The following is a 24,161-nucleotide window of genomic DNA, read 5'->3' as shown; positions in this document are numbered from 1 at the left end:
TGTATATAAATATATATATATATATATATATATATATGCTTCAATTTAAAAATGGAAAGATAAAAAAACAAAAAGACTAATATATTTTCAAAACAGGTACTCAAGTGAGGTGTGGTGGTGTACATCTGTAATCCCAGCACTTGGTAGAGTGAGCAAGAGGATTGCCATGAGTTTGAGGCCAGCCTGAGCTACATAGTGAGTTCAAGGCCAACCTGAACCATATAACAAGACACTGTCACAAAAAAACAAAACAAAACAACAACAATAACAAAAACCAGGTACTCACAAGACAAAGAACAAGGTAGTAGAGATACAAATAAATACAAGATTTCTTTGTTTTGTATACTTTTTGTTTCACATATACTTTAATATACTTTGTTCTGTGCATTTAACATTCTATGTAAATATTTTATATAATTATAATACACTTAAATGAAATAATAAAACAAAAGCTACACCTAAAAAGCAAAATAAATGAATTTAATCATTACCAAGTTTGTAGCTTAAAGAAAAATTAATTCTAGTTATTTTAAAGTACAATAATTGAATTGTACTTCCCTACAGGGATACACACAACAAACAGATCTATAGAAAATATTAAAATTTTCAGTTAAGAATGTTATGAATACTGATAATGATGCCGTGAAACTATCATACACATATATATACATATTACATATATTTATGGATTGATAAGCAAATAAAAGGTAAAAAAATAAAGCCAAAGTTAAAAACTCTGTAATTCTAAATTATTTTAACAGTGGAAATAGCAGTATGATGCCTATTTTGTTAAGAATATATTTCCTGCTACAACATGAATGAACCTTGAAAATATGCCAAGTGAAAGAAGCCAGTTGAAAAAGACCATATGTTGTTAATATTTCACTGATATGCAACATCTAGAATAGCCAAATGAAGAGACAGAAAGCAGATTAGCAGTTGATTTGGCTGAGAATGAAGAAAATACAGGATTACTAAGGAGTACAATGTTTCATTTAGTAGGGACAAAAATGCTTTAAAATTATAACTGAATAAAAGTTCCACAAGTCTGTATATATATTTTACTTAAAAGCTAAACTGTATATCAGGTGTGGTGGCACACACCTGTAATCCCAGAACTCTGGGAGGATCAAGAATTCAATGTAGATTGGGCAATTTAGTAATTTAGTGTGAACCTATCTCAAAAAATAAATTAAAAAATGTAAAAAGGGATAGGGATGTAGCTCAGTGCAGACTCTGGATTCAATCCCAAGTACCACCAAAAAAATTTATTCTTTAAATGGGTTAAATGTATGGTATACAAATTAGATCTTAATTAAGCGGGTGAAATTTAAAAAAATATTTCCTAGCTCTGTGCACACACGTAGATACACACACACACACACACACACACACACACACACACTCCCTCTCCCCCACCCCACTCTTTCTTTTTCTCTGTCCTAGAAACACTATAATTGTGGTCTTAAAGTAGCATTTCCCACTGAAAGGAATCAGGACTCCATACAGAAAAACTGTTTACATGGGTATGGAAGAAAATGTTTAAAATGATTCTGGGAAATTCTGTCACAACAGGATAAAACTGCAGGGGATGAGTTAAAAGACTCAGAAGCTATCTTGAAGGGGTGGCCAAAATGAGGAACTCGATCTTCAAAAAAGAAAATAGCTGTAACAATTTTAAACACACAAAGTATGTTATAATTGATGGGTATTTAATGGTAATAGAATAACAACTCATTAAGAGATACTACAGAAATAATTCAATAGCCCCAAACCCTATAAAATCATTCATTCATTCTGCCTTTCCTGTACAAACTGTATCTAACAAGGAATGACAATTCAAATATCACTACTTTATAACCCTTCCTAAGACAATGGGCCTAGCTAAAAATCTTCTGTTTTCTAAAGCCAGTATGGTGGTAGGAAGGATTGTTCTATCTTAAAACATTAAAAACAAAGGCAAAAATATCCTTCTATCTCTCCATCTTACTTCCTCTAATGTCACAATGCAACAGTCCTTCAACCACGTAAGGAACTTCTATCATCTCCCACTATCCTTCCCCCTCACCTCCTCTAACTAAGCCATACCAGCCTCTTTATTGTAACAGGCACGCTGCCTCCTCAAAATCTTTACTATTTTCCCTCAGCATAGAATAACCTTTCCTCGGTTATATACATAACTGGCTCCTTTACTTTCACTATATCTTTGTTACTACCATTTTAAGACACTTCCTTAGCTACCTTACCTAAAACTACAACTCCTATCTGTAATTTTAAATATCCTCCCACTTTACATTTTTATTAGTATTTTTCACCATTTAACGTATTTCGCTTCATATATTTCATATTTAATTTGCTTACCTTGTTTATTATCAGGCCCACAACAATGTAAGTATCATTATAGCACAAGGGTTGTCTCTTTTGTTTACTGCTAAATCCCAAGCATCTAGAATCATGCCTGTTAGACAGACAGCATTCAATAAATGGTGAGTCTATGAATGAACGGATCCTTAATACAAGAACTCTGGAAAAGAAATTTGAAAATAGAACACTACTTAGAAAATATATAATTCATAAATGAGATTTTAAAAAAGCTTGACTTCAGTAGTAATCAAATAACTGCAAATTAAGTTATTTTATAGCTATATGGTTAACAAAATTACCATTATTTATGATGCCCACTGTTATCAAGGATGTATGGGTAGAGGCACTCATATACTATGCCAATAACACTGTAGATTACTGGAACTTTGCACTGGGAATAAGTAGATAAATTTAGGGAGTCTTTAATAGAGGTATAATTTTTGAGCCATCAACTCCACTTACAGTAGCTTTCTACTCTCTCCGAAACATAAAAAAAGAAAAGTACATTATAACATGTACTAAATCACTGTTCATAACTTCAAGAAGTTGTAAAGATAAATGGCATGAGGGATAGATGCATTAAAATGTATAACATGAAAAACTAAAATGCTGGCATAAACTTGTAATTGTTTAAATATAGAGATATCAATCATGCATTGGTAAATGAGAAAGGTAGGTTACAGAATTGAGGCACAGTGTAACGGCAGTATGGGGGGAGGCACTAAGGATTGAACTCAGGGCCACCACACTGAGCTACAGCCCCAGCACTGCTTTTGTTTTTTAAGACCTCATAAAGTGGCTAAATTGCTTAGGCGAGGCTGCAATTTATAACCCTCCTGCCCCATCCACCCAGTGTGGGGGATTACGGGCGTGGTGACTACAGTTTTTAAATATATATGTAATAAATTCTATACTTTGTTACATATATTAGGTATTATATATTTTATATGTCCGTCATGTATTGTACATTGCAGAATATGCTGTATGTTATATACGTTGTATATATTATACGTAATGTATGCAATACTGTACATACGTATGAATGTATTCAGAAGGGAAAGGGTGAAAAGATGGCTTGTAAATTTTGACAGGGGTTGCAAGGCTGATGAGATTATGAGTGATTTTGTTCTTTAAGCTTGTCTTTAGCGATTTTGGGAGAAGAGTTCAGGACAAGAAGAATGAATTCCACTCGTACACAAAACACTTTGCTAACACACGAAAATAAACCTAAAAATAAATAAATGGTCAAGGGTTGGGGCAAGTGTTTCACGTTAAAAACATATTTTCAAGTGCTATAAAGAAAGAAAGGCAGTACTCGTTCAAACAGTCTCACACACGCAACCCTATCCTACCTTCCACCCACGCAGTTTCTCATTCACTTAAAGATCGCGCAGTCACGCACGTCTGCGCCCTCGTTCATAATGAAACACAGAAGGGAAAGCGCGAATACCGGTCACCTCACGCTGGGCGCTCGGTCCTTCACGCGCCACTCCCACGGCCTTCGGGAACCACCGCACAGACGAGACGTCCGGCGCGGCGACGACCACGCTCCCACCCAGCACAAAGGCTCCCAAGGACTCACCACGGAGCCAGAACACGCACGCCCCGACTCCACACCCGAACGCCGCCCAAGTGGGTCAGCCCGAGCGGGCTTCGATGAGGCGCCGCTGAGGTCGCCGCTAGCTATGGCCGAGAGCAACACAAGCGCCGATCCGTTAGATGCCCAACACTTCCCAGAGGACCCCGCGACTCACCCGGGTGGACCGGGCCTTCCTGTGCGCTAGCGGTGAGGACGCCAACGGCGGCGGGTAAGGGCGTGAGCCTCTGCGCTGGAGAATCACTCTTCGGTTTTGTAGGAGCTGCCTCGCTCAAGCTCCGCATGAAGAGCCTGGGAATGCGACTTGGTCCTGAGAAGAATCCGAATATGTCGCCACTTTCTTGCTGGACACTACGTTTCCCAGAATCCTTCGCGGCCCAAGACTATTTTCTGCAAAAGGCACTTCCTTGTTATCAGTTCTCGGTAGATTCGGGTTATCTGCGATGGGGTGTCTGGTCCGTGAGGAAAGCTTGACTTAGTCAAGTTAGTTCCCTTGGGTCGGGGTTCCACTCAGAACTATATCATTCGCTATAAAGACGGGGTAACTAGTATAGGCCAGAGGCTCAAGATCCAGGCAACACTCATAAGAGGGAGGGGTATCCGGGAGTGATGACGCCGGTATAGCCCAGACGGGACAATTCAGCAACCGAGCTAGGCCCTTCCTCAAAACAAAAAGAGCTCCACATATAGCTTAGTGGGAAGGCTGGGGAGTTCAATCACCACTACCACAAGAAAAAAAGGAGGGGTTGGGGGAAGTTGATGTTTTGGGAGTGTGTGTGTGTGTGTGTGTGTGTGTGTGTGTGTGTGTGTGTGATTTCTGCCATGGATCTGAGATTTGGAGTTTTTAGGGTAAAACAACAGGTCCAGTCACTTGAGATTGTGTGGATTTGCAACCATTTGTGAGGCCATGGTCACATTGTATGGACTTGACTCATTTTGACCCTGTAGTTTTGTCAGGGTGTATTTTTGTCTGTTTTTTCTGAATTTCTTGGTTGTGATGGTGACTATGACAATGTTACTGGACCGGGGACCTAGAATAGTGAATATGCTTGATAGGCAAACTAGTGTTGCCAGGCCTGCTGAATTCTACAGAGGCTTAGCTGTTTACTAAAGTAACTTCAAATTAGTTACTTAACTTTTCTGTGCCTTTTACTCCCTGAAGAAAGAGATAACTCCTTCAAAGGATTTGGTGAGCATTGAAAGAGTTATTTGTGAAATGCTCAATTTCCAACAGTGTAATAGTTCGAGTGTAACAGTTTGTATCTGAGATCATGATTTTTAATATTTTATTGATTGGTTGATTGGTTTAGATACAGTCTCACTAAGTCCCCGAGTGGCACAGGCTGTGCTCAAAATTGTGATTCTCCTGCATCAGCTTCCTAGAAATCTAGGGTTATATGTGTGCCATCACACCATTATTCAGACCAGACCAGAAATTTAGACCTCAGCCACCACCCAAAGTGGACTTTGTGAAAAGGAAAGAAGTCCAAATAACATGAATTCTTTCCATTTCCCTCAACCAAGATTTTCCACTGGGTCCCCTACATGAGTCAAATACACTTTAGTACCTCCACACCACAGTGTCCCTCAGTAAGTTACTATGAACTTGGGGAATACTTTAACCCTATAATGTAGGTTCTTTCATAAGGTACTAAATTCTCCACCTTCCTGCCACCCTCTGCTGGGGACTGAACCCAGCACCTTCATTACTGAGTAGTTCCTTTAACAATGGCTCTCCAATTAAATGTATTTCAGGTTCTTCTTGCCTTGAACAAAGAATTAAATGAGACAAGCCAAAAAAGAGTAACGAAAGTGTATTTGAAAAGTGAGCGGTGAAGGAATAAGGGAAAAATTGGCCCTGCAGAGAAAACTTGAGCCAAACAAAAGAGGAAGGAGAAAAGTGTGGGAGCCCATCGTGGCTCTCTGGCATTTGACACTTGAAAGGAAACTTCTTCCTTTACAATGAAGGCATTGATAAAGGCTATATAACATTTGTTACCTTTCAAGGACTCTGTTTGATAAGCTTATGTGTTACCCTGAGGCGGGAGGAACTCAAAGAGATAGCCAAAGGTTTGGTATCTGTAGAAATCAGGAATTCCTGTTTTTGCATAAGAAATGATGGAGATGATCGCTTGATGCTTCCTGTTAATGTGCCTTTAAGAAAAGCTGTTTCTGTAGAAATAAACGAGACTTCTCTTGGTCTCCACTCAGGTGTGAGTGTTCTTTCCTTTCTCAATCCTCACTCCCCAACTCAGGTACGTTCGTGTTGTGACGGCTGGGCCGCCACAGAAAAGCAAAAGTAAAAGTATGTACATCTTGCATTTTAGTTACTTTTCTCATTGCTAAGACAAAATACCTAACATCCAAAGTTAAAGGAGGGAAGTTTCATTTTGGCTCACAGTTTGTAGAGGTTTCAGTCCATAGTCAGCTGGCTATAAGGCAGGGTAGCATGGCAGAGGAGCATCACAGAGGAAAAATAGTTCATGACAAGCAGCAAGCAACAAACAACAATCCTCTTTCTGTCCCTTACATTACATCCAAAGACTGGGTAGCACTTAAACCCTTAATCTTAGCATCACATCATGAATCAGTCCCAGCACCACAGCTTTGATCCCAGCATCAAACACCCTAGATCCAGCCATATCAAAAAACCCCCACGTATGACTACATGAGGCTTTGGGGGGACATCTAGATCCAAGCCATAACAACCTGGGTCTGGGAGATTCAGGGTGGGCCACCAATAAGAGTCTTGATAGTGGGGTCCTCAGGCATCTGTGTCCTTTATAGTTGCTCACATCTCTGGGAACCCATGAGAAGTATTACATAGGGGGCCTCGGAATTATTTAGTGCTGTCTTAGAATCTTGTAATTAATAGGTCCTGCTTGTTTCCTCAACCAGCTTTATCACACCCTACCTCCTATCTCATTTACACTGAAGTACATCCCTTGCCTCTTTTGGTCTATTTTAGAGACTGGGTACAATAAGTTGATCAAGTTGCCCAAACTGGGATCAAATGGGTGATCCACCTGTCTCAGGCTTTATGTGGAGCAGACCATTTGACTTGGCCTGTGAGAGAGTTGCAACAAAGGTCTGGTATTTCAGGACTCTTACTTTCTCCCTCAGTTCTACTTTTCTGCTAGAGGAATCACAGGAGGAAACAGACATTACACATCTCAAAGCTTTGTCTAAGGTGATAGCGATTCTTCTTTTTTTAATTAAGTTAACAACCATTAACACCTGCTTGTTTTTCAGGACCTGACATTTCCTATATTTTTGAAGTTTATGGAATATAGTGGTCCAGATAAGAGTCCTGTCCCTGTACTTCCAATACCCAATGTGTAGTGGGGACTATTCTTTTTTAACTTTAGTAGCATTCTTTCATCTTATATAATGTAATTCATGTAACACAACCTCATTGATATTATAATTTTCTTTTTTAAAAATTCCTTTTATTTTTCAGTACTATGGATTGAACCCAGAGCCTTTGCATTGTGCTGTGGCCCCAGACCTTTTCACCCCCCTTTTTATTTTACTTATTTATTAGTGCCGGGGATCAAATTCAGGTCCTTGCACTTGCAAGGCAGGTAGTGGAACTGAGCTAAAATCCCACCCCATCACCCCCCTTTTTAAACTCTTTCTTTTGAGACAGCTCACAAGGTTGTGAAATTGCCCACTCAAACTTTCGGTCCTCCTGCCTCAGTCTGTCAGAGTGCTAGAATAACCAGCATATGCCTCCATGCCTGGCTAGCTTTTCTTTTTAAACAAATTATTTATTTTCAAAAAAAAAGAAAAAAATTATTTTCATAATGCTTTAAAGAATTTCTCTTACACAGTACTCATAAATTTCAGAATATGTGCAATTTTCCCCTACTAATTCTCTTAAAATTTGTTTATTTGCAGTACTGGAGATTGAACCCAAGGCCTTCATACTAGGCTAGATCCCAAGCCTAATTTATTTATTTAGATACAAGTTCTATTTTATTTAGATACAAGTTCTCACTACATTCCTAAATTTACCAGACTGGGCTCAACTTGTGATCCCCCTACTTCAGGATCCTAGAGTGCTGGGGTTACTGACATATGCACCAGCCTGGTTTAGCTTGTCTTGTTTCTAAAAATAGATTTGCTAGGTCAAACATCAGAAATTTAGAAAGGTCAGGATTCTGTGTGAAATTTTTGGAAGCTTTCAATGATAAAATAGAATATTTCCTATTCTACTTATTTCCTTCTATAGCCAAAGAATATATATTATCAAAATAGACTGTGGTAAGAGCATTAAAGGAAACAGAAATGACACTCCATAGGAATTTCAAAGATAAAGGCAGCATTTTAATTGCTGGACCCCCTGGCATGTCAAATCACAATTTTTTTTGAGCCAACAGCCACTCCATAAAGATAAATGGATTTTGTTAAGAAGGAATAACAATAAGCGTTTTTTTACCTCGCAGATTTTATTGTAATACAGTAATATCATATCTAAAGTAGGAAGCCAGATCCAATGGCATATGCCTGTAATCCTCAGTGGCTAAAGCAGGAGGAGTGAAAGTTTAAGCCCAGGTGAGACAACTTAGTAAGATTGTTGCAAAATAGAAAATAAAAAAGGAGATGAGGATGTAGTTCAGTGTGAAGGCACCTGGGTCCAATCCCCAGTACCAGCAACACCCTCCCCGACACCAAAAAAAACACTGTTGCAAGATAATTCTACAGCTGTTTGGCAGTCAAGGTTAACTCAGAAATAACCCTACTAACATGAACATGAAAAAGCAGGCAGCATTCATTTGGACAGGTAACTATATTCCCTCTAGTTGTAGGAATATAGTTATTTGGGACTAAAAGAAACAAAAAACCATTTACTACAAACAATGCAGCAACTTGATAAAATATCCTGAGAATTTACTCCAAATCACTGAAAGTAAAAGTCTCCTTCAACTAACATTTTGAAATAAATTTTACTAGTTTTTTCATTTCATTGTCATTACTAATAGTGATCATTTCATTATCACTTCATTATCAATAGTAAAATGAAATAATCATTTCATTATCAATAGTAAAATGAAAATGGTCATAATATAAACATTTTTAAAAGAGCGAGAATTAGAGAGGTAGTTGAGTGATACAGAGTGTGCTTGGCATGCTCTGTTTGATCCACAGCACCCAAAAAAAAGTAAAGATAAATAAAGAAAATTTCCTGTTAAAAATGTAGTAAGGGCCAGGATTTAGCTCAGTGGTGCTGCTGCCTGCCTTGCAAGCACAAGGTCCTGAGTTTGATCCCCTGTACACACACAAGAAAGTAATAACATCTGTCGCGAGCAGCAACGTCAGGACCCTGCCAGCAGGTCCTAAACCTGAAAGGACAAGGACAGAGAGACGGGAGGCACTTTTCTTCTCATGTTACTTGCTTGCTTTATTATAGAACCTCTCCTTTTTATACTCTCCAGCCACAAGGCTGCAAGAGGAAAAGGAGTGCCGCCCACACATTCCAAAAGGAAACCGTAGTACAATAACAACTATTATGGGTTACATTTGCTAGGCAACAGATCACACCACTGGAGCCAGAGGCCCGTCGTCAGGGGCAACGGCACGTCCCTGCCAGCGAGGTGACTCAAAGTTCAATCATGGCTGTGCTTATGTCAAGGCCTGATCTCATGAGGCTCTCCATAACATCACTTTAGGCCATTGTGACCTAAACAATTCCTAATTGTTTTCTAGCCACCCTCCTCATATCCAACTATGTCTTGTCTTTGCTAGCCATTGTTCTCCATTCTTTTCCTTTCTCCCAACACTTCCCAGGCCATGGAACTCTGTTATGATGACTAGCATTTTTTCATATGCTTATTGGCCATTAGTGTATCTTTTTTTGAGAAATGGCTAGTTACGACCTTTGCTGATTTTTTAATTGAGTTTGTATTTTTGAGTTGTAGGAATTCTTTATAGTCTGGATAGCAAACTCTTATTAGATATATGATCTACAAATACTTTCTCCCATTCTATAGGTTGTCTTTTCACTTTCTTCATAATGTCCTTTAATGCATAATTTTTAAATTTTGATGATCTAATTTATTTTTTGTTGATGTTGCTAATCTTTTTACTGTCATATCTAAGAATCCAGTGCCAAATCCAAGATCATTCCAGCTTTCATTTGACTAACATTTGATAGTCTTTTTCTACTCTTATGCTTCAATTTACCGGTATTGCTGTACTTACTGTTGTATTTAAAGTGAATTTCTCACAACATATAGTTGAGTTCTTTTTTTTATGCAACCCAACACTTGTTGCCTTGTAATTGGGAGTTTAGATCACTTATACTTAATCTAATTACTGATAGAAACATCTGTCTTGCTCTTTGTTTCCCATCTATTATTTATTTTCCCCTCTTTCTGACTTTAGATTATTTTTTACTGTTTTATTTTCTTTTTATGCTATGACTTTAGTTATGATTCTTTGTTTAGATTACATAGTCTCTAGCCAGTGGCTCTGTTTTATTAGTTTAGTGATTACTTTTGGTCTTGAAGTTTGTACCTTTCACTTTCCACAGTATTTGTTTAAATAATACTATATTTCTTCACATAGAGTATAGGAAGCTCAATGATAGCTTACTTCTGTTTACTTCCCAGACTTAGCGTTATTGATGTCATACAGTTTGCTTCTACATAAACTCAAAATTGCATTGTTTTTATTTTTGTTTAAACGGTATTTTGTCTTTTGTTGGCTCTTACATAAAAGTCTTACATATTTACCCCATAGTTACCATTTGTGGTGCTCTTCATTTCCTTGTGTACATCCAGATCTCCACATATTACCCAATTACACATACATTAAGTCCCTTGAAGTTGCTATTCAGCACTTTATTATTCTATTCACTATTTTTTAAAGTGTATTTTCTGTGTCCATCCCAGCACCTCAAATGACATCTGGCACAGAGTTGGTGGTTTCTAATGATATACCACAGGACAGAATTGCACACATGAACACAAATCAGTCTAATCCTCACAATCACACACATTCCTACTCCACTGTCCACAAATCAGTGCCTATCATAGTACATTCCCACAGTTAACATCACGTTTGTGACATACCCAGTGATGAGGCAGGAGAGAGACAATGTGGGAGACATCCTGGCCTTACAGTCACAACATGCAGGATGCTTTCTGGCTCTTGAAAATGAAAAGAATATCCTACTTTTACTATATTTCCTTAACATGGCGACATGACCTTGAGAAATATGGTGCTACCTCACCATGTTTCCTTAACATCATGACATGAGCCTAAAATATATGCTCTGCTCTTATCATACTTTTTTGACATCGGCATGAGAAGCATGTGCCCTAACTGCTTCAGGCAAACCCCATGGTCATTATAGTATTAACATTGTAGTTTTGACACACTGTCCAGTGGCAGCTACAGTATACTGCTTCTGTCCAGATCCATAAAAAGTCAAAAAGACCCCTCCTCATGTGAGGATCAATACTTTCAATTAATTAAACAGAGTCTCCTTAGGTGTCACTTTGACCCTGAGACCCAGGAAAGGTCACAATAAATACCTCAAAGCCTAGGGCAGATGGGTGCTGCCGAGTCAAACTTCCTCTTGAGTTTTCTTATAGGCCCATTCTCTCTCTGAGTGTACTGTCGCTTTCTTCTTCTGCATGTCCTGCTCAACTCTTTCTTCAGGGATACAAAGACCTTGGATGTAGGGTGAGTCTATGACTAACTGTCCAGCAACAGAAATACATAAAAGTAGCATGCCTAGCCCACTACATAGTTTTACAGGATTACACTTTCAGACACACACAGAGTCCTGTGCACACAAAATCACAATCAGATGGCAAAAACCTGTGTGGCAGCAATAGACAAATACAAAGCTATGTGTTCTAAGGGATTAGAAGTCAAGAAGCCCAAGGACAGTGTGTGATTAGGAAGGACTTCTTTGGAGATGTGACTTTGTATCTGAATGTTATGGAGGAAGGGAACCTTGAAGGAATCTGTTAAGAGGCATTTTAAGAAGAGCCATTCACGCCGGGTGTGGTGGCACAAACCTGGTAATCCCAGCATTTAGGAAGCTGAGGCTGGAGGACTGCTTCAAATTCAAGGCCAGACTAGGCCACAAAGTGAGTTTAAGGCCAGCCTGAACTACAAAGTGAGATCCTGCCTAAAACAAACAAACAAACAATAAAAAGAGCCATTCACACCCAACATCACCAAATCACAAATAGAGGAAGCAGGAATTAAGGATGACATTGAGCACTCTACTTAACGCCTCAGATTTTTAAAGTAACCATCCTCCAGGTAAAAACTCGTGGGGTAGGAAAGCAAGACTGGGAGGAGGCCCAATGCGCATGTTCTTACCTCCCACCTTTTTTCAGGAATTCCGTAATTCCAGGAACTCACTACATTGGTCGAGACACAACCCTCTCTAAATTCTCTGCCCAGGTTGCTAAAGAGAGGTGGCTGAGCACTTGCCTGTGCCTTTCAATTCTAGATCATCTACTGTGACACTCCGCTCAGTTTCGTAGCCCACCCAGTCCGAAGGCATCAGAATTTTTTAGCTTTACTTTGGAAATCCAAAGGGAGGCCAGCTTCGGGGTGCTGGGTGTGAAAGAGGGGACTAACGGACAAGGAGAGGACCTGCGTCTGCGCAGTCAGACGTCGCTGAGCTGCAGCGTTTTGGGGCCGGGACTACATTTCCCAGCGGTCCCTGCGGGAGCTGGGCCGGCGACCCCTTTGTGTCCTCCGGGGGCGTAGGCAGCCGAAGCTCATCTTTCCGACCCCCCAGTAAAGGTGGTTTCTCTCTCACTTGGGATGGCCACTGAGGCCTGAGTGGACGAGTTTCCCTGAGGCTCCAGACAGGGAGTAGGACCTTCCCGCAGTTCGGTTCTGCTGGTGAGTGTTGGTCTGTGGGTCTCCAGGCCACCGTACACCCAGTCCCTCTGTGGCTGTCCGGGTGAGAGATGGGTTGATACCGTACAGTGTGATTCTGTCACCTGATGTGCGTGTCCATCTCTTACCTGCGTGACTGTGGGTGCTAGTGAGTCGATGTTTGGTAGCACAGAGGGTGAGCCTGAGTGGGCCGGGAGTGGGTGGGTGTTCTCTGTCTACTGTTGTGCCGGTACCTGCGGCCTCTGTGACCATAGGATGGAGGCCATTGGTTGTGATACCGTTTCACATTTGAGGGTGAGGGGACTGTCTGTTTGAGATCCTTTTTACACATGGCTTTTAACAGTAGCATGTTTTAAGGCGATGGTTGACACTAGTTTTTAAGACTGGGCATGTGAGGGGACTTAGATTTATGACACCCAGGATCTTTTTAAATTAGCCAAGTGATGTCACAGTGCCACCAAGGTTTGGAATCAGTGATCTATGGTAAAGAAAGACTGGAATCGATCAGACCTTTATTTGATTTTGGCGCTATAATCTATTAATTGTTTATCTTTATGTAAGTAATCATATTCCTCAGATTCTTTATAAAACCTGAAAACCTATTTTTAAAAAATAAATTGGGAAATGAATTAGGCATGGATTAAATTGTATAATTCCTAGGTCTCCATTCTGCTCTCTCTATTGGAGGGAAGCGGGCAGCAGGAAGGAAGAGAAGCCTTAAAAAGTCTAACCTGATAATTCAGGAAGCTGCAAGAAAAGCATAGTTTCTCATATTCTCTTCCCCATCTCAGTCATCTGAGGTCACTGCTATTTCTCAAGAGAAGAGCCCAGAAGAAGAAAGAATGGCTGTTGGACTTTTTAAAGCCATGTACCAGGTTAGTTGGTGTTTTCTCTTTCCTGAAATATATTACTGCTTTTCAAAACAAGCAGACATCAACTTTTCTTTTGCTGAAACTTTTCTGTCAAGTATGTCATTTCTTAAACCTCTCCACTGAGATTCCGGTCTAATTCAGGATGAAAGAATGGCTTGCAAGGGCATATATAATCTCCCTGAATATCTCTCTTGACCTCATTTAATTTCTGTCCCCCTGTGTGAAACTCAGTCAGTTCCTTGTAGTGAATTGAATTGGGGGGGTACTGGAATTTGAACCCAGGGCCTTCACATGGAGCTACACCCCTAACCCTTTTTATTATTTTGTATTTTGAGACAGGGTCTTGCTTAGTCACTAAATTCTCCAGGCAGGGCTTTGAATTTGTGATCTTCCTGCATCAGCCTCCTAAAGTGCTGGGATGACAGGAATGCACCACTACACCTGGCTGAATTGAATATATTCTTAATGTATGGTCTTAAACTTGCTGTTCCCTCCTCCTGACATAGTCCCTCAGACACAGATACAAACCATCCTTTTCATTCTGTTCATTGCTGAAACATTATTCATGCATTCAACAAAATTTACTAGGGATTTATTTAAATTTACAGGGTTTAAACTTGGTACTCTTCCTTAATCTGTCTATACTCACTGCTTTGGTGATCTCATCTTGACTTATGGGTTGGCATGCTATCTATACACCAACAATTACCCAGACAGTGCTTCTGAACTTGACTTTTATGTGAGATGTGTACTGAGCATCTTCATTTGGTTGTATAATAGACATCTTAAATGCCAGTGTCTTTCAGATTGAGTAAAATGAGCCATCGGAATTGTGGAAGTATAATAGTGACATGATTGGATTATTTTTGTTTTTGTTTTTGTTTTGGTACTGGGGATCAAACTTGGGTCCCAGCGCTTGTGAGGCAGGCAACAGTACCATTCAGCTAAATCCCCAGCCCTGGTTTGTATTTTTTTTTTTTCACTAGGATCACAACAGCTATTGAAAATAAATGGAATGGAACAAAGATAGAAACAGAGAAACCAACCACTAACTCTTACATTTCTCTCTCAGCTGCTCAAACTAAGGATCTCCCATTAGGGTGGGTTTTTTAAATCCCATCTTCAAAATATATCCAGAATCAGACTATTTTTTCTTACACCCACCACTATTCTGTACTGAACTATCATTTCTCATTTTGATTACTGCTATGTTCTCCTAATTTGTCTCTACTTCCACTCTTGCCCTCTTTTATAATAGTCTCAAGAAAATAGCCAAACCGATCCTGTTAACACATAAATCATACAGTGTCATTCTTTGGTGCAAGAATGGAGAATGGGCAGGAAACGTAGACAACACAGACAATTCAAATAATTTAACTGTAAGGGTAGGAGGGAAGTGGATGGTAAGTGAAGGAAAACGTGTGGCTGTCAGTGTTTTAGAAAGGTAGCCACTATAATTTGGATCTTGAATGTCTCCAGTAGGCCTACATGGTGAACACTTGATCCACAGTCAGAGGTAATTTTGGGAGGTGGTGGAACCTTCTGGGTTAGGACCCTGTGGGGGTCTTCAATGGGGACACTGCTCTTGAAAGGGATATGGGACCCTAGCATCTTCCTGTTTCTCTCTTTGTATCCTGGTTTCCATGACGTGAGCAATTCTCTGCCATGCAGTTCTACTATTATGTACTGTGCCACCATAGGCCCTCCCAGGCCCCAAAACAACTGTGCCAAGCACATGGTAAAAATTTTTTTTTTTTTTTTTTTTTTTTTTTTTTTTCAATACCAGGGATTGAATTCAGGACCCTTGCACTTGCAAGTCAGGCACAGTGCCACTGAGCTGAATCCCTGGCCCCCAGTTTTAACTTTATAAAGGCAATTATCTCAGGTATTTTGTCACAGTGACAGAAAGCTGACTGGCTACATGTGCTTTGATTGATGTTAAAGATTCAGTAGAAAGAGGAAATTGATAATGGAGAGAGAGGAGGGAAGTGATAGAAAAATGCTTGAGTAGGTGAGAAGATCTGAGAGGCTGGCCTTTGCTCAGAAAGTGAGCTGTGCATTTATAGTAATAGGGGCAAGTTAGAGAAGATGAACACAGGTGCAGATAGATGTGTAGAAGTGGTGGGAATTTGTAGAAATTATTTTCAAATTATTTTTAGTGAAACAGCTCAAGGTAATACGAGAATAAGGATGGAGGAGATGGTATTGAAGATTTGAAGAGAGTGGAATATATTAAATGATCATTTAGAAGAGTAAAGGAATTAATGTTCTAGGGAAATTTGTCACCTAAGTACCATTTTGGCCTACTTGAGGTGAGTGATCAGGAATTTGAATTAGGGCGTTGGTGCAACACTTACCTAGCATATGCAAGGCTCTTTCCATTCCAAGAAAGAAAGAAAAAAAAAAAAAGAAAGAGGGGGAGGGAGAGAGAGAAAGAAAAAGGGAAAGAGAGAGACTGGTATAGGTGGTGTGATTTTCTCCAGCTCTGCAAGATACAGGCCCAGAATAAGTTAAGACATGGAGTTTCATCACAGGAGTACAGTTAAATGACAGAACAGCAAAGAAGGTGAGGACATATGCAGGGAGTAATTATTACTAATAGTTGTGCTAGGAAATGAGAGAATGTAGGGAAACAGAACAATGACATTGGTAAGATCAATGAACTGTAGGTTCTGATAGGGTCAAAGAATTATACCTACTGGCTGGTCAGAGTTGAAATACAGAAGGGGGAAATCTGAGTGTGGTAATTAAGATTATAGAGGGTTTGGCACTTATTCAGAACAACGCCGTCTGGATCATGCTGTGGAAGTGTGGGATACAAGATTGTTGTCAGTGAAGGGAGATGGATGGTCAGAGGACTGACAGACCAAGTTACGGATATTGTGAAATAGCCAGTGAGTATGATAAGAACAGTGACCTATCGTCCATCAGCAGTTGAATGGATAAAGAAAATGTGATTTTTATACACAATACAGTACTATTCTGCTATAAAGGATAAACTTTTGAGTCATTTGTAGGAAACTGATGCACCTTGAGACCATAATATTAAGTGAAATAAGACATACAAATTTAAATATCAAATGGCTTCTATTATATAAGAAACCCAAACTATAAATAAAGAGTAAAGCAAAAGATACATGATAGGAAATAGAAAGATCTTTTTTGAATGGGAAGGGGTTCAAGAGATGGAGGGAGAGGGTTAGAAGAGGAGGGGAAGGAGATGAAAGAAGAATTGAGATGCGTTATACACATTTACCAACTCCTTAGGAGGATTTAATCATTATGTACTGCAAACACGTACTAATAATAAATTTTTTAAAAGCAGTATTAGAGAATGATGGTGAGCCAGAGGCTGAAGTATTCCAGGAATGGCAAGATTGATACCTACCAGGAACTGACAGATAGCTAAAATAAGGAGGAATAGTAATTGATGTACTTGATTTCATGAGATTTAAAACTAAGTTTCTTTTGCTGGGGAGGAGGAAGGAGAAAATGACCTAGGTACAGAATGTGAGGAGCAGAGAGGTCACCTGCTTCGTCTCCAGGTGCTGTCACAAGGGATGTGGGAAACACATTGATGTATTTGGTGCGATACAACGGATGTCAGCACGAGGCAGGGCATCTGGGGAAGCCATGTATCTGTAAGGGCAAATGGTGACGGGATCTGTCACTGTGCTTCAGACTATTTTGATGATAGTTATGAAGGGATTTTGAAACCAAGCACAGTTGTCCTTCAGTATCCCTGCAGGACTGTTTACAGGACCCCTGCCTACACCAAAATCCAAGTATGTACAAGTCCCTTATATAAAATGGTATGGTAGTTCTGTATAACCTACCCCTATTCTCCTATATACTTTAAATCATCTCTCTATTATAATACTTAATACAAGGTAAATGCTGTGTAAATCATTGTAATCCTATATTGTTTAGGAAGTAATGACAAGAAAAAAAGTCCATATATATCCAGTAGAGACACAATTTTTCCCAAAATATTTTGATCATAGTTGATTGAATCTGCAAATGGAGAATCTGCAAATATGGAGGGCTGAATATATTTGTTTGTTTCACAGTACTGGGCATTGAACCCAGGACCTTCGCACCAAGTCACATCCCCAGACCTTTTTATTTTTTATTTTGAGACAAGGTCTTGCTAAGTCAGTAAATTACCCAGGCTGGGCTCAAACTTATGATCCTTCTGATTTAGCCTCAGTGCTGGGATTACAGGAGTGCACTGCGAGTCCTGGCTAGAGAGCTGACTATACTATCATTTTTTCTTAGGAGTCAAAAAAATTTTTTTTTCTATTGGGCATCAAACTTGTGACCTTCTGCTTGTGAGGCAGGCAGCGGCACCACTTGCGGCTCTCTGGGGGGACCCCGTCCCGCGGGGAATAGGAGGTGAGAGCCGCCTCTTATTCGTGGGTCATCAGAGGCCGATCCGATCTTGAATGTCTGTGGAGGAAATCTTTAAGAAGTTAGAGTACACGGCCCAAGTCTGGTTTCTGATCAAAGGCGCTTTATTGGCTCAGCAAAACGATTATATACTGTTATCCCAGGGGGAGGGTTCAGCAAGCTTATTGGACAGCTCAAGCAAATCCTCTACCAATCACATGAGTCATTCAAGCATTTAACCATACAGCAATCAGTATTTTACCAAATGTGGGGAGGGGTAAGTGCACAATCCCTAGGGGCAAGTAGGACGGGGAAAATACCACCTGCTTCCTGCTCCAGATCCGGTGACCCTGTGGTTAGCACAAAGGGCTATTTTTTCTGTAAGATTTCCTGTTTGCCCAGGGGCTAGACCTGCCAAAGGTCACGTATGTAGTCTAGTGGGATTTTTCCACTGAGGCAAAGGCTAAGGTTGAGGGCAGCCATCTTATGCAGGCCCAAGCAGTCTCTCACAGTTCCCCCTTCTCTGTATAAAATTAAGCAAGATTAGGGTGGAGGGCTCATGTCTTAGGCTACTTGATGTGCCTCCGGACCTGGACGTGATGCATAGGTGTTCCAGCGAGTCACGCTGCCCCCAGGTACCGGCATCAAGCTAATCCCGTCGGAGACACCTCCACAGCCTGGAGCAGAGCAAACGACGGCGCTCAGCCATCTGTTCAAATTCTACAAAGCTTAGGGGTTGGAACCCATGGTCACCAGCGGGCTGGCTATCTTCAGGGTCCTGAGAGGAGAGCTGCTGGTAGTGCACTTGTATGGAGTGTTTGGTGGCCTCATCAACCTGGTTCTTAACAAAACTCGTGAGGCGGCGGAATGCCCATGGGCCAAAGGAAATCAACAGCATAAAGCCAATAAAGGGTCCTAGAAGGCTGGGTAACAGGGTGGACAGCCAGGGGGAGGTGGAAAACCAATTTTGATACCAAGATTCGTCCTTTTCCAGTTGCCTCTGCCTTTGTTCGAGGCTTTCCTCAACCCTTCTAATGCTATCATCCATCAGGCCCAGTTTATCTTTAAAAAAGCAACATTCTTAAAGAAGGGGGTTGGGGCCAATGGCAATGGGTTTGAACTGAGGTGGTTCTTTCAAAAGCCTGATGGAAAAGGTGAGACCCGGATCACGGCCGCTGATGTAAAGGCGAAGGCCCCACTCAACCTGACGAGTCCAGTGGTATTGTTTGCCGGGCGTGGTGGTGCACGCCCATAATCCCATAAAACTAGTTTGGATTACAGTGAGCTCCAGGTCGACACCCATAATCCCATAAACCCAGCCTGGATTACACAGTGAGCTTAGCCTGGATTACACAGAGAGCTCCAGGTCAATCTCATCTGCATAGCTGAGACCCTCATCTCAGAAAAGCCAAATAGAGTCATAGATTGTGTCAATGCCTCAATGGTAGAAGTTACTTTTCCAATGTCAAATGCCAGCGGGCTCCCACAATTCCCCCTTTTTTATTATATTTAGAGCAGGGAGCTTCCCAGCTCAGCAGAAAGACTGTGCCTGTCTTAGGTGAGAAATGTCCAGAGAAATCCCTTACCCGTCATCAAGCCATGAGAAGTTCAATACTCATGCTCTGTCTTAGGTTGGATATTTCTCCACAATTCTCTTACCCGTCTTTGACTACCAGCCTCTGCAGGGGTTATACCATGGGTTGTGAAGGCTTGCCATGTAGCTTTTTCTACCTCTATCAATATTTGTAATCCTTGTTCCTCATACCAGGACTCATTAATTTTTACAGGCATCATTACAAAGAGAGGTTGTCTCAAACCCATCACAGAATGAAAGGAAGTCACCATTTCTGAGAATATACAATTGGTCAATTGACAATCAATATTATCAGTTTCATAAACAATCTCTATGAGCATTAACACAAGACATTATATTAGAGGCCTCTATGCCAACAATATTGAAACTAAGGCTAGTAACTTTGACATCTGACCATAAATGTATTTTTCCCAATGCAGCAGGTTTCCAAATGTTGGTTTGAGGAAAACCTGAATCTGTTTACCAAAGTCCTGCAGATAAGCTTAAGTTTGTGGAATTTAGAAGTGACCAGTCCAAAAACTTTTGAGATGTCTCATTAAATCACCAGTCCCATTAAATCCTCATTCTGGATAAAGAAGGAAAACCTTTTTGCTTTTTGGAATGAAATTTCCACTTGTGCACTGAGACACATCCTGGAGTTTTCTCTGCTGCTTCAGTGTTGGGGTCCCAATCCAGTCTCCTCAGTGGAAACCCAGCTTCAAGCTGCTCAAGGATAGTGATAGGTCTATAAACATATCTGTAACCATAATTAGGTGGAACAGAAGAAAAGGGAGAACACCTAGACCAAAAGGTTATTGTCATAAACAATATGTTGGAAAACCTGCATGGTCAAACAATATGAATACATTTTGTATACCAGAAAAGTAGCAATAATAATACTTATATGAAATCTTATGTACTGTAATGTAGCTTTGTATTAACAGGATCTCCCCCCCCCTTTTTTTTTACATATTTAACAAGACATATCTTTTTTATAGGGCTATGAAAATTATTTTGGTGGCTCCCATTAGTGAACAAAGATCAGAATAAATTTTCTGAGCAGCTGCTTCTTTATTTACCAACAGGAGCATATCCAAACTTAAAGGTTATATTTAATTATCTTTTAAGTTTTTTATTTGATCCTATAAAGCCAGGTTGTAGAAATCAACAATCTATTTGTATTTGACGTCATTCTGATCAAGAACATACAAACATCTTTGAACATTTAAGACAGACAAACATATAAGACAATTTTAATGAGTGCACTCAGATGGTTTTGGCCAAATGAATTATAAAATCTTTTTGTTATGACTAGTCAAAATTTTTGCAGATCAAAATTAACAGAGATCTCTTGTAGAATTAGGGTTAAAGGAACGAATACTCTTCTTGACTATAAATGTAAACCTTTTATAACAAACTTGAAACCAACAAGCAAACATTTTATAAATCATTTCCATAAACATTCTCTACATTCTTAGGTAAAGACAAGAGGAACATACAAAAACCTTTCATGTTAAAAGTACAACTCTTACTTATAGCTTTTCTAATATTTTTCTGTCTCATTTACTATTAAACAAACTTTAGCTACGAAATATTGACATAAGGTAGGGCTATTGGCCATGCCCTGAGGTAATACTTTCCACAGCGGGAGGCAAAATGGCCGGGCTGGCCGCATTGAAAGCATGTTTTACCCCTGTTTTGGCCTTGGAAGGCGACAAGGGCCTTAGTGATCTTGTGCATAAAAGGATCCGCCTCTGGGCAGAGATTAATCATGTCGTGCAGAGTTTTGGCTTTGGAGTTGTGTTTTAGAATAGCTCTGCAGGTCTCATTAGCATTTTCAAAGGCTAATTGTCTAATGAGGGCGTTGTCTGCCACAGTGGCGGCATCACCGAGGGCACGCTCAGCCTCGGGGCCCTGGATGATCTTTGAGAGAGGTGCTGCCGTGCTGATCAAAGTAGTCAGCGAGCTCGCGACCAATCTGGTCCCATGTGGAAGGCACAATTTTGGGGCAGGTGATAACGAACCAGGGACATACTTCGTGTACAAACAGCAGAAATTGCAAGAGATCTTTCTTTCTAACTTCAATATTACGGTTTTTCAACTGCTTTTTTATATCAGAGATAAATTTAGCTCCTTCACTAACTGCGTTCCCCCTATTCTCGGGGAACTTTGGGACGGCGGCTGTGCCTTAGCTAAGATTTGACTAACCCCAACCCTGCACCACCCGGATGGGGCTTACCTGGTGTCTGACGGGCGGGCTCCGGTCGCGTCGTCTCTCTGCCGTCCGATCGGGAGTCGGTAACCTCTGTAAACCACGTTGGGCGCCAGTTGCGGCTCTCTGGGGGGACCCCGTCCCGCGGGGAATAGGAGGTGAGAGCCGCCTCTTATTCGTGGGTCCAGAGGCCGATTTCTGATCAAAGGCGCTTTATTGGCTCAGCAAAACGATTATATACTGTTATCCCAGGGGGAGGGTTCAGCAAGCTTATTGGACAGCTCAAGCAAATCCTCTACCAATCACATGAGTCATTCAAGCATTTAACCATACAGCAATCAGTATTTTACCAAATGTGGGGAGGGGTAAGTGCACAATCCCTAGGGGCAAGTAGGACGGGGAAAATACCACCTGCTTCCTGCTCCAGATCCGGTGACCCTGTGGTTAGCACAAAGGGCTATTTTTTCTGTAAGATTTCCTGTTTGCCCAGGGGCTAGACCTGCCAAAGGTCACGTATGTAGTCTAGTGGGTTTTCTCCACTGAGGCAAAGGCTAAGGTTGAGGGCAGTCATCTTATGCAGGCCCAAGCAGTCTCTCACAACCACTGAACTAAATCCTTGGCCCAGGAGTCTAATATTTTTAGGTTAGAATTTTAGCTCCTTATTTACATCATGATTTCTGCTAAATCCTTGGCCCAGGAGTCTAATATTTTTAGGTTAGAATTTTAGCTCCTTATTTTGACATCATGATTTATTTTGTTGATTGTATAAATTAACTTAAATCAAAGAATCAGAGAAAAATGTTTTCATAGTTCATATACATTTATTATATATGCTTATATAAGTTAAGACAAACAAACATCTGGGGAAGCATATATACCGTACCAACTAGACTGCAGGAGGAACAGAAAGGGAGTAATTCATATATTCATATAATTAAATAACAAAAAATGTTACTGAATGTTGAAAAAGTTTTGAAGCTTTTGTTTCTGTGGAGACAGGTCTTTATTTCTTTTTATTTGGGGTTTTTTGTTGTTGGTTTTCTTTTCTTATTTTTTTTTTCCTTTTTTTGGTATAAAACCCATGGCTTTTGCACTTAGCTATAAATTTTGAGACAGGGTTGCTCTAAGTTTCCGAGGCTAGGTACAAACTTGCAGTGCTCCTGCCTTGGCCTCCAAGAGTGTTTGGATTATAGCCATATCCACCATGGCTGGCTGAGATAGTTTCTTGAAAGGAAACAAAATTGAAGCTGGAAATGTACCTCAGTGGTAAATAGCTTGCCTAGGCTATGTAAAGCCCTGGGTTTTTGCCCCAACACCACGTACACACACACACATTATATCAAATATTTTAAAAAAGTTCTGCGGATGTAGCTCAGTAGTAAACTGCCTGCCTAACAAGTGCAAGGCCCTGGGTTCAAAAAAGAAAAAAAATGCCCGTTAAAAAAGTCATATCTTTTTATTGCCATGACAGGTTCACATCTTTTACTTTTGTAAAAAAAAATTAATTACTATACATAAAAACATATGTTTGTTTCATCAGCAAGTGATCCTGTGATAGAAATTTGGAATCCTCCTGCATCACAGCATAGCTCCGAGTTTTTAATAACCCATCCCCTGTAGGCAGAAGCAAAACTGAGTAGAATGCCCACTTCTTTACACAAAGATTTAAGAGCTATGCATTTGGAATTGACGATTTGCTCTGTTTTATCGGACACAATTTTTAGAGATATATCAAGTTATTTTTAAATCTACTTTGTCTTAGTCACTTTCTCATTACTGGGACAAAATACCCGACACCTGGAACTTAAAGGACAAGAGGTCTATTATAGTCCATATTTGGCTGGCTCCAGGGTAGGGACAGATGGCAGAGGGGCACGGCAGAAGAAAAGCTGCTCCCCTTATAGCCAACAGAAGGCAGCGAGGAGAAGAGGACCTGGGAGGGAGATATAATCCTCCCAGGCCACACCCCAGTGACCTGCCTCTTTCACCCAGACGCCACCCCCCAGCACCAAGCTAGCTGTAAGCCCCATAATCTAATCACCTTCCTAAAGCCTTGCCTATGAGCACAGGAGGTTCTTGGGGGGGAACATCTAGAAATAATAGCTTCTTGAAATTTTCAAGCAGTAATTTATTCAATTTATTTAGTGAGTATTTGAATACCCTGAATGTACCAGATACTGTTCCGTAATTAGGAGTATAACAGTGACCAAAGCAAAAACATTCTGCCTTAATGGAGCTTACTTTTTAGTGGGGGGAAAGGGATCACAATAACTAACAAAA

At 40.4% G+C, this 24,161-nt stretch overlaps 2 protein-coding genes across 4 annotated transcripts in view; one reads left to right on the top strand and one right to left on the bottom strand.

The window, feature by feature from the left end:
• The window catches only part of Znf569 (zinc finger protein 569), a 23,419-nt gene extending 19,244 nt beyond the window's left edge, over positions 1–4,175 (bottom strand). Inside the window, exons 1-2 of one of the 3 annotated variants that reach the window (XM_010631916.3) lie at positions 3,717–4,063; positions 2,362–2,524 (exon numbers count right to left, since the gene is read on the bottom strand). In XM_010631916.3, coding sequence (XP_010630218.1) covers positions 2,362–2,524; positions 3,717–3,739 — 186 coding nt within the window. In that variant the 5' untranslated portion in view covers positions 3,740–4,063. Of the gene's footprint in view, positions 1–2,361; positions 2,525–3,716; positions 4,064–4,118 lie in introns of those variants that run through there. The other 2 variants (XM_033765749.1, XM_010631917.2) reach the window with 2 other exon arrangements.
• An 8,875-nt stretch (positions 4,176–13,050) lies between these two features.
• LOC104867517 (zinc finger protein 570) overlaps positions 13,051–24,161 on the top strand; it is a 50,120-nt gene continuing 39,009 nt past the window's right edge. Inside the window, exons 1-2 of the mRNA XM_010631921.2 lie at positions 13,051–13,129; positions 13,627–13,710. Of these exons, the coding sequence (XP_010630223.2) occupies positions 13,091–13,129; positions 13,627–13,710 (123 nt within the window). The 5' untranslated portion in view covers positions 13,051–13,090. The remainder of the gene's footprint in view (positions 13,130–13,626; positions 13,711–24,161) is intronic.

Source organism: Fukomys damarensis, unplaced genomic scaffold (assembly GCF_012274545.1).
Source record: "Fukomys damarensis isolate Sample0158 unplaced genomic scaffold, DMR_v1.0_HiC HiC_scaffold_19, whole genome shotgun sequence".
NCBI classification, from domain to species: domain Eukaryota; kingdom Metazoa; phylum Chordata; class Mammalia; order Rodentia; family Bathyergidae; genus Fukomys; species Fukomys damarensis.
Note: the sequence above shows the minus strand (reverse complement) of the source record. Positions and strands in the feature narration are given on the sequence as shown.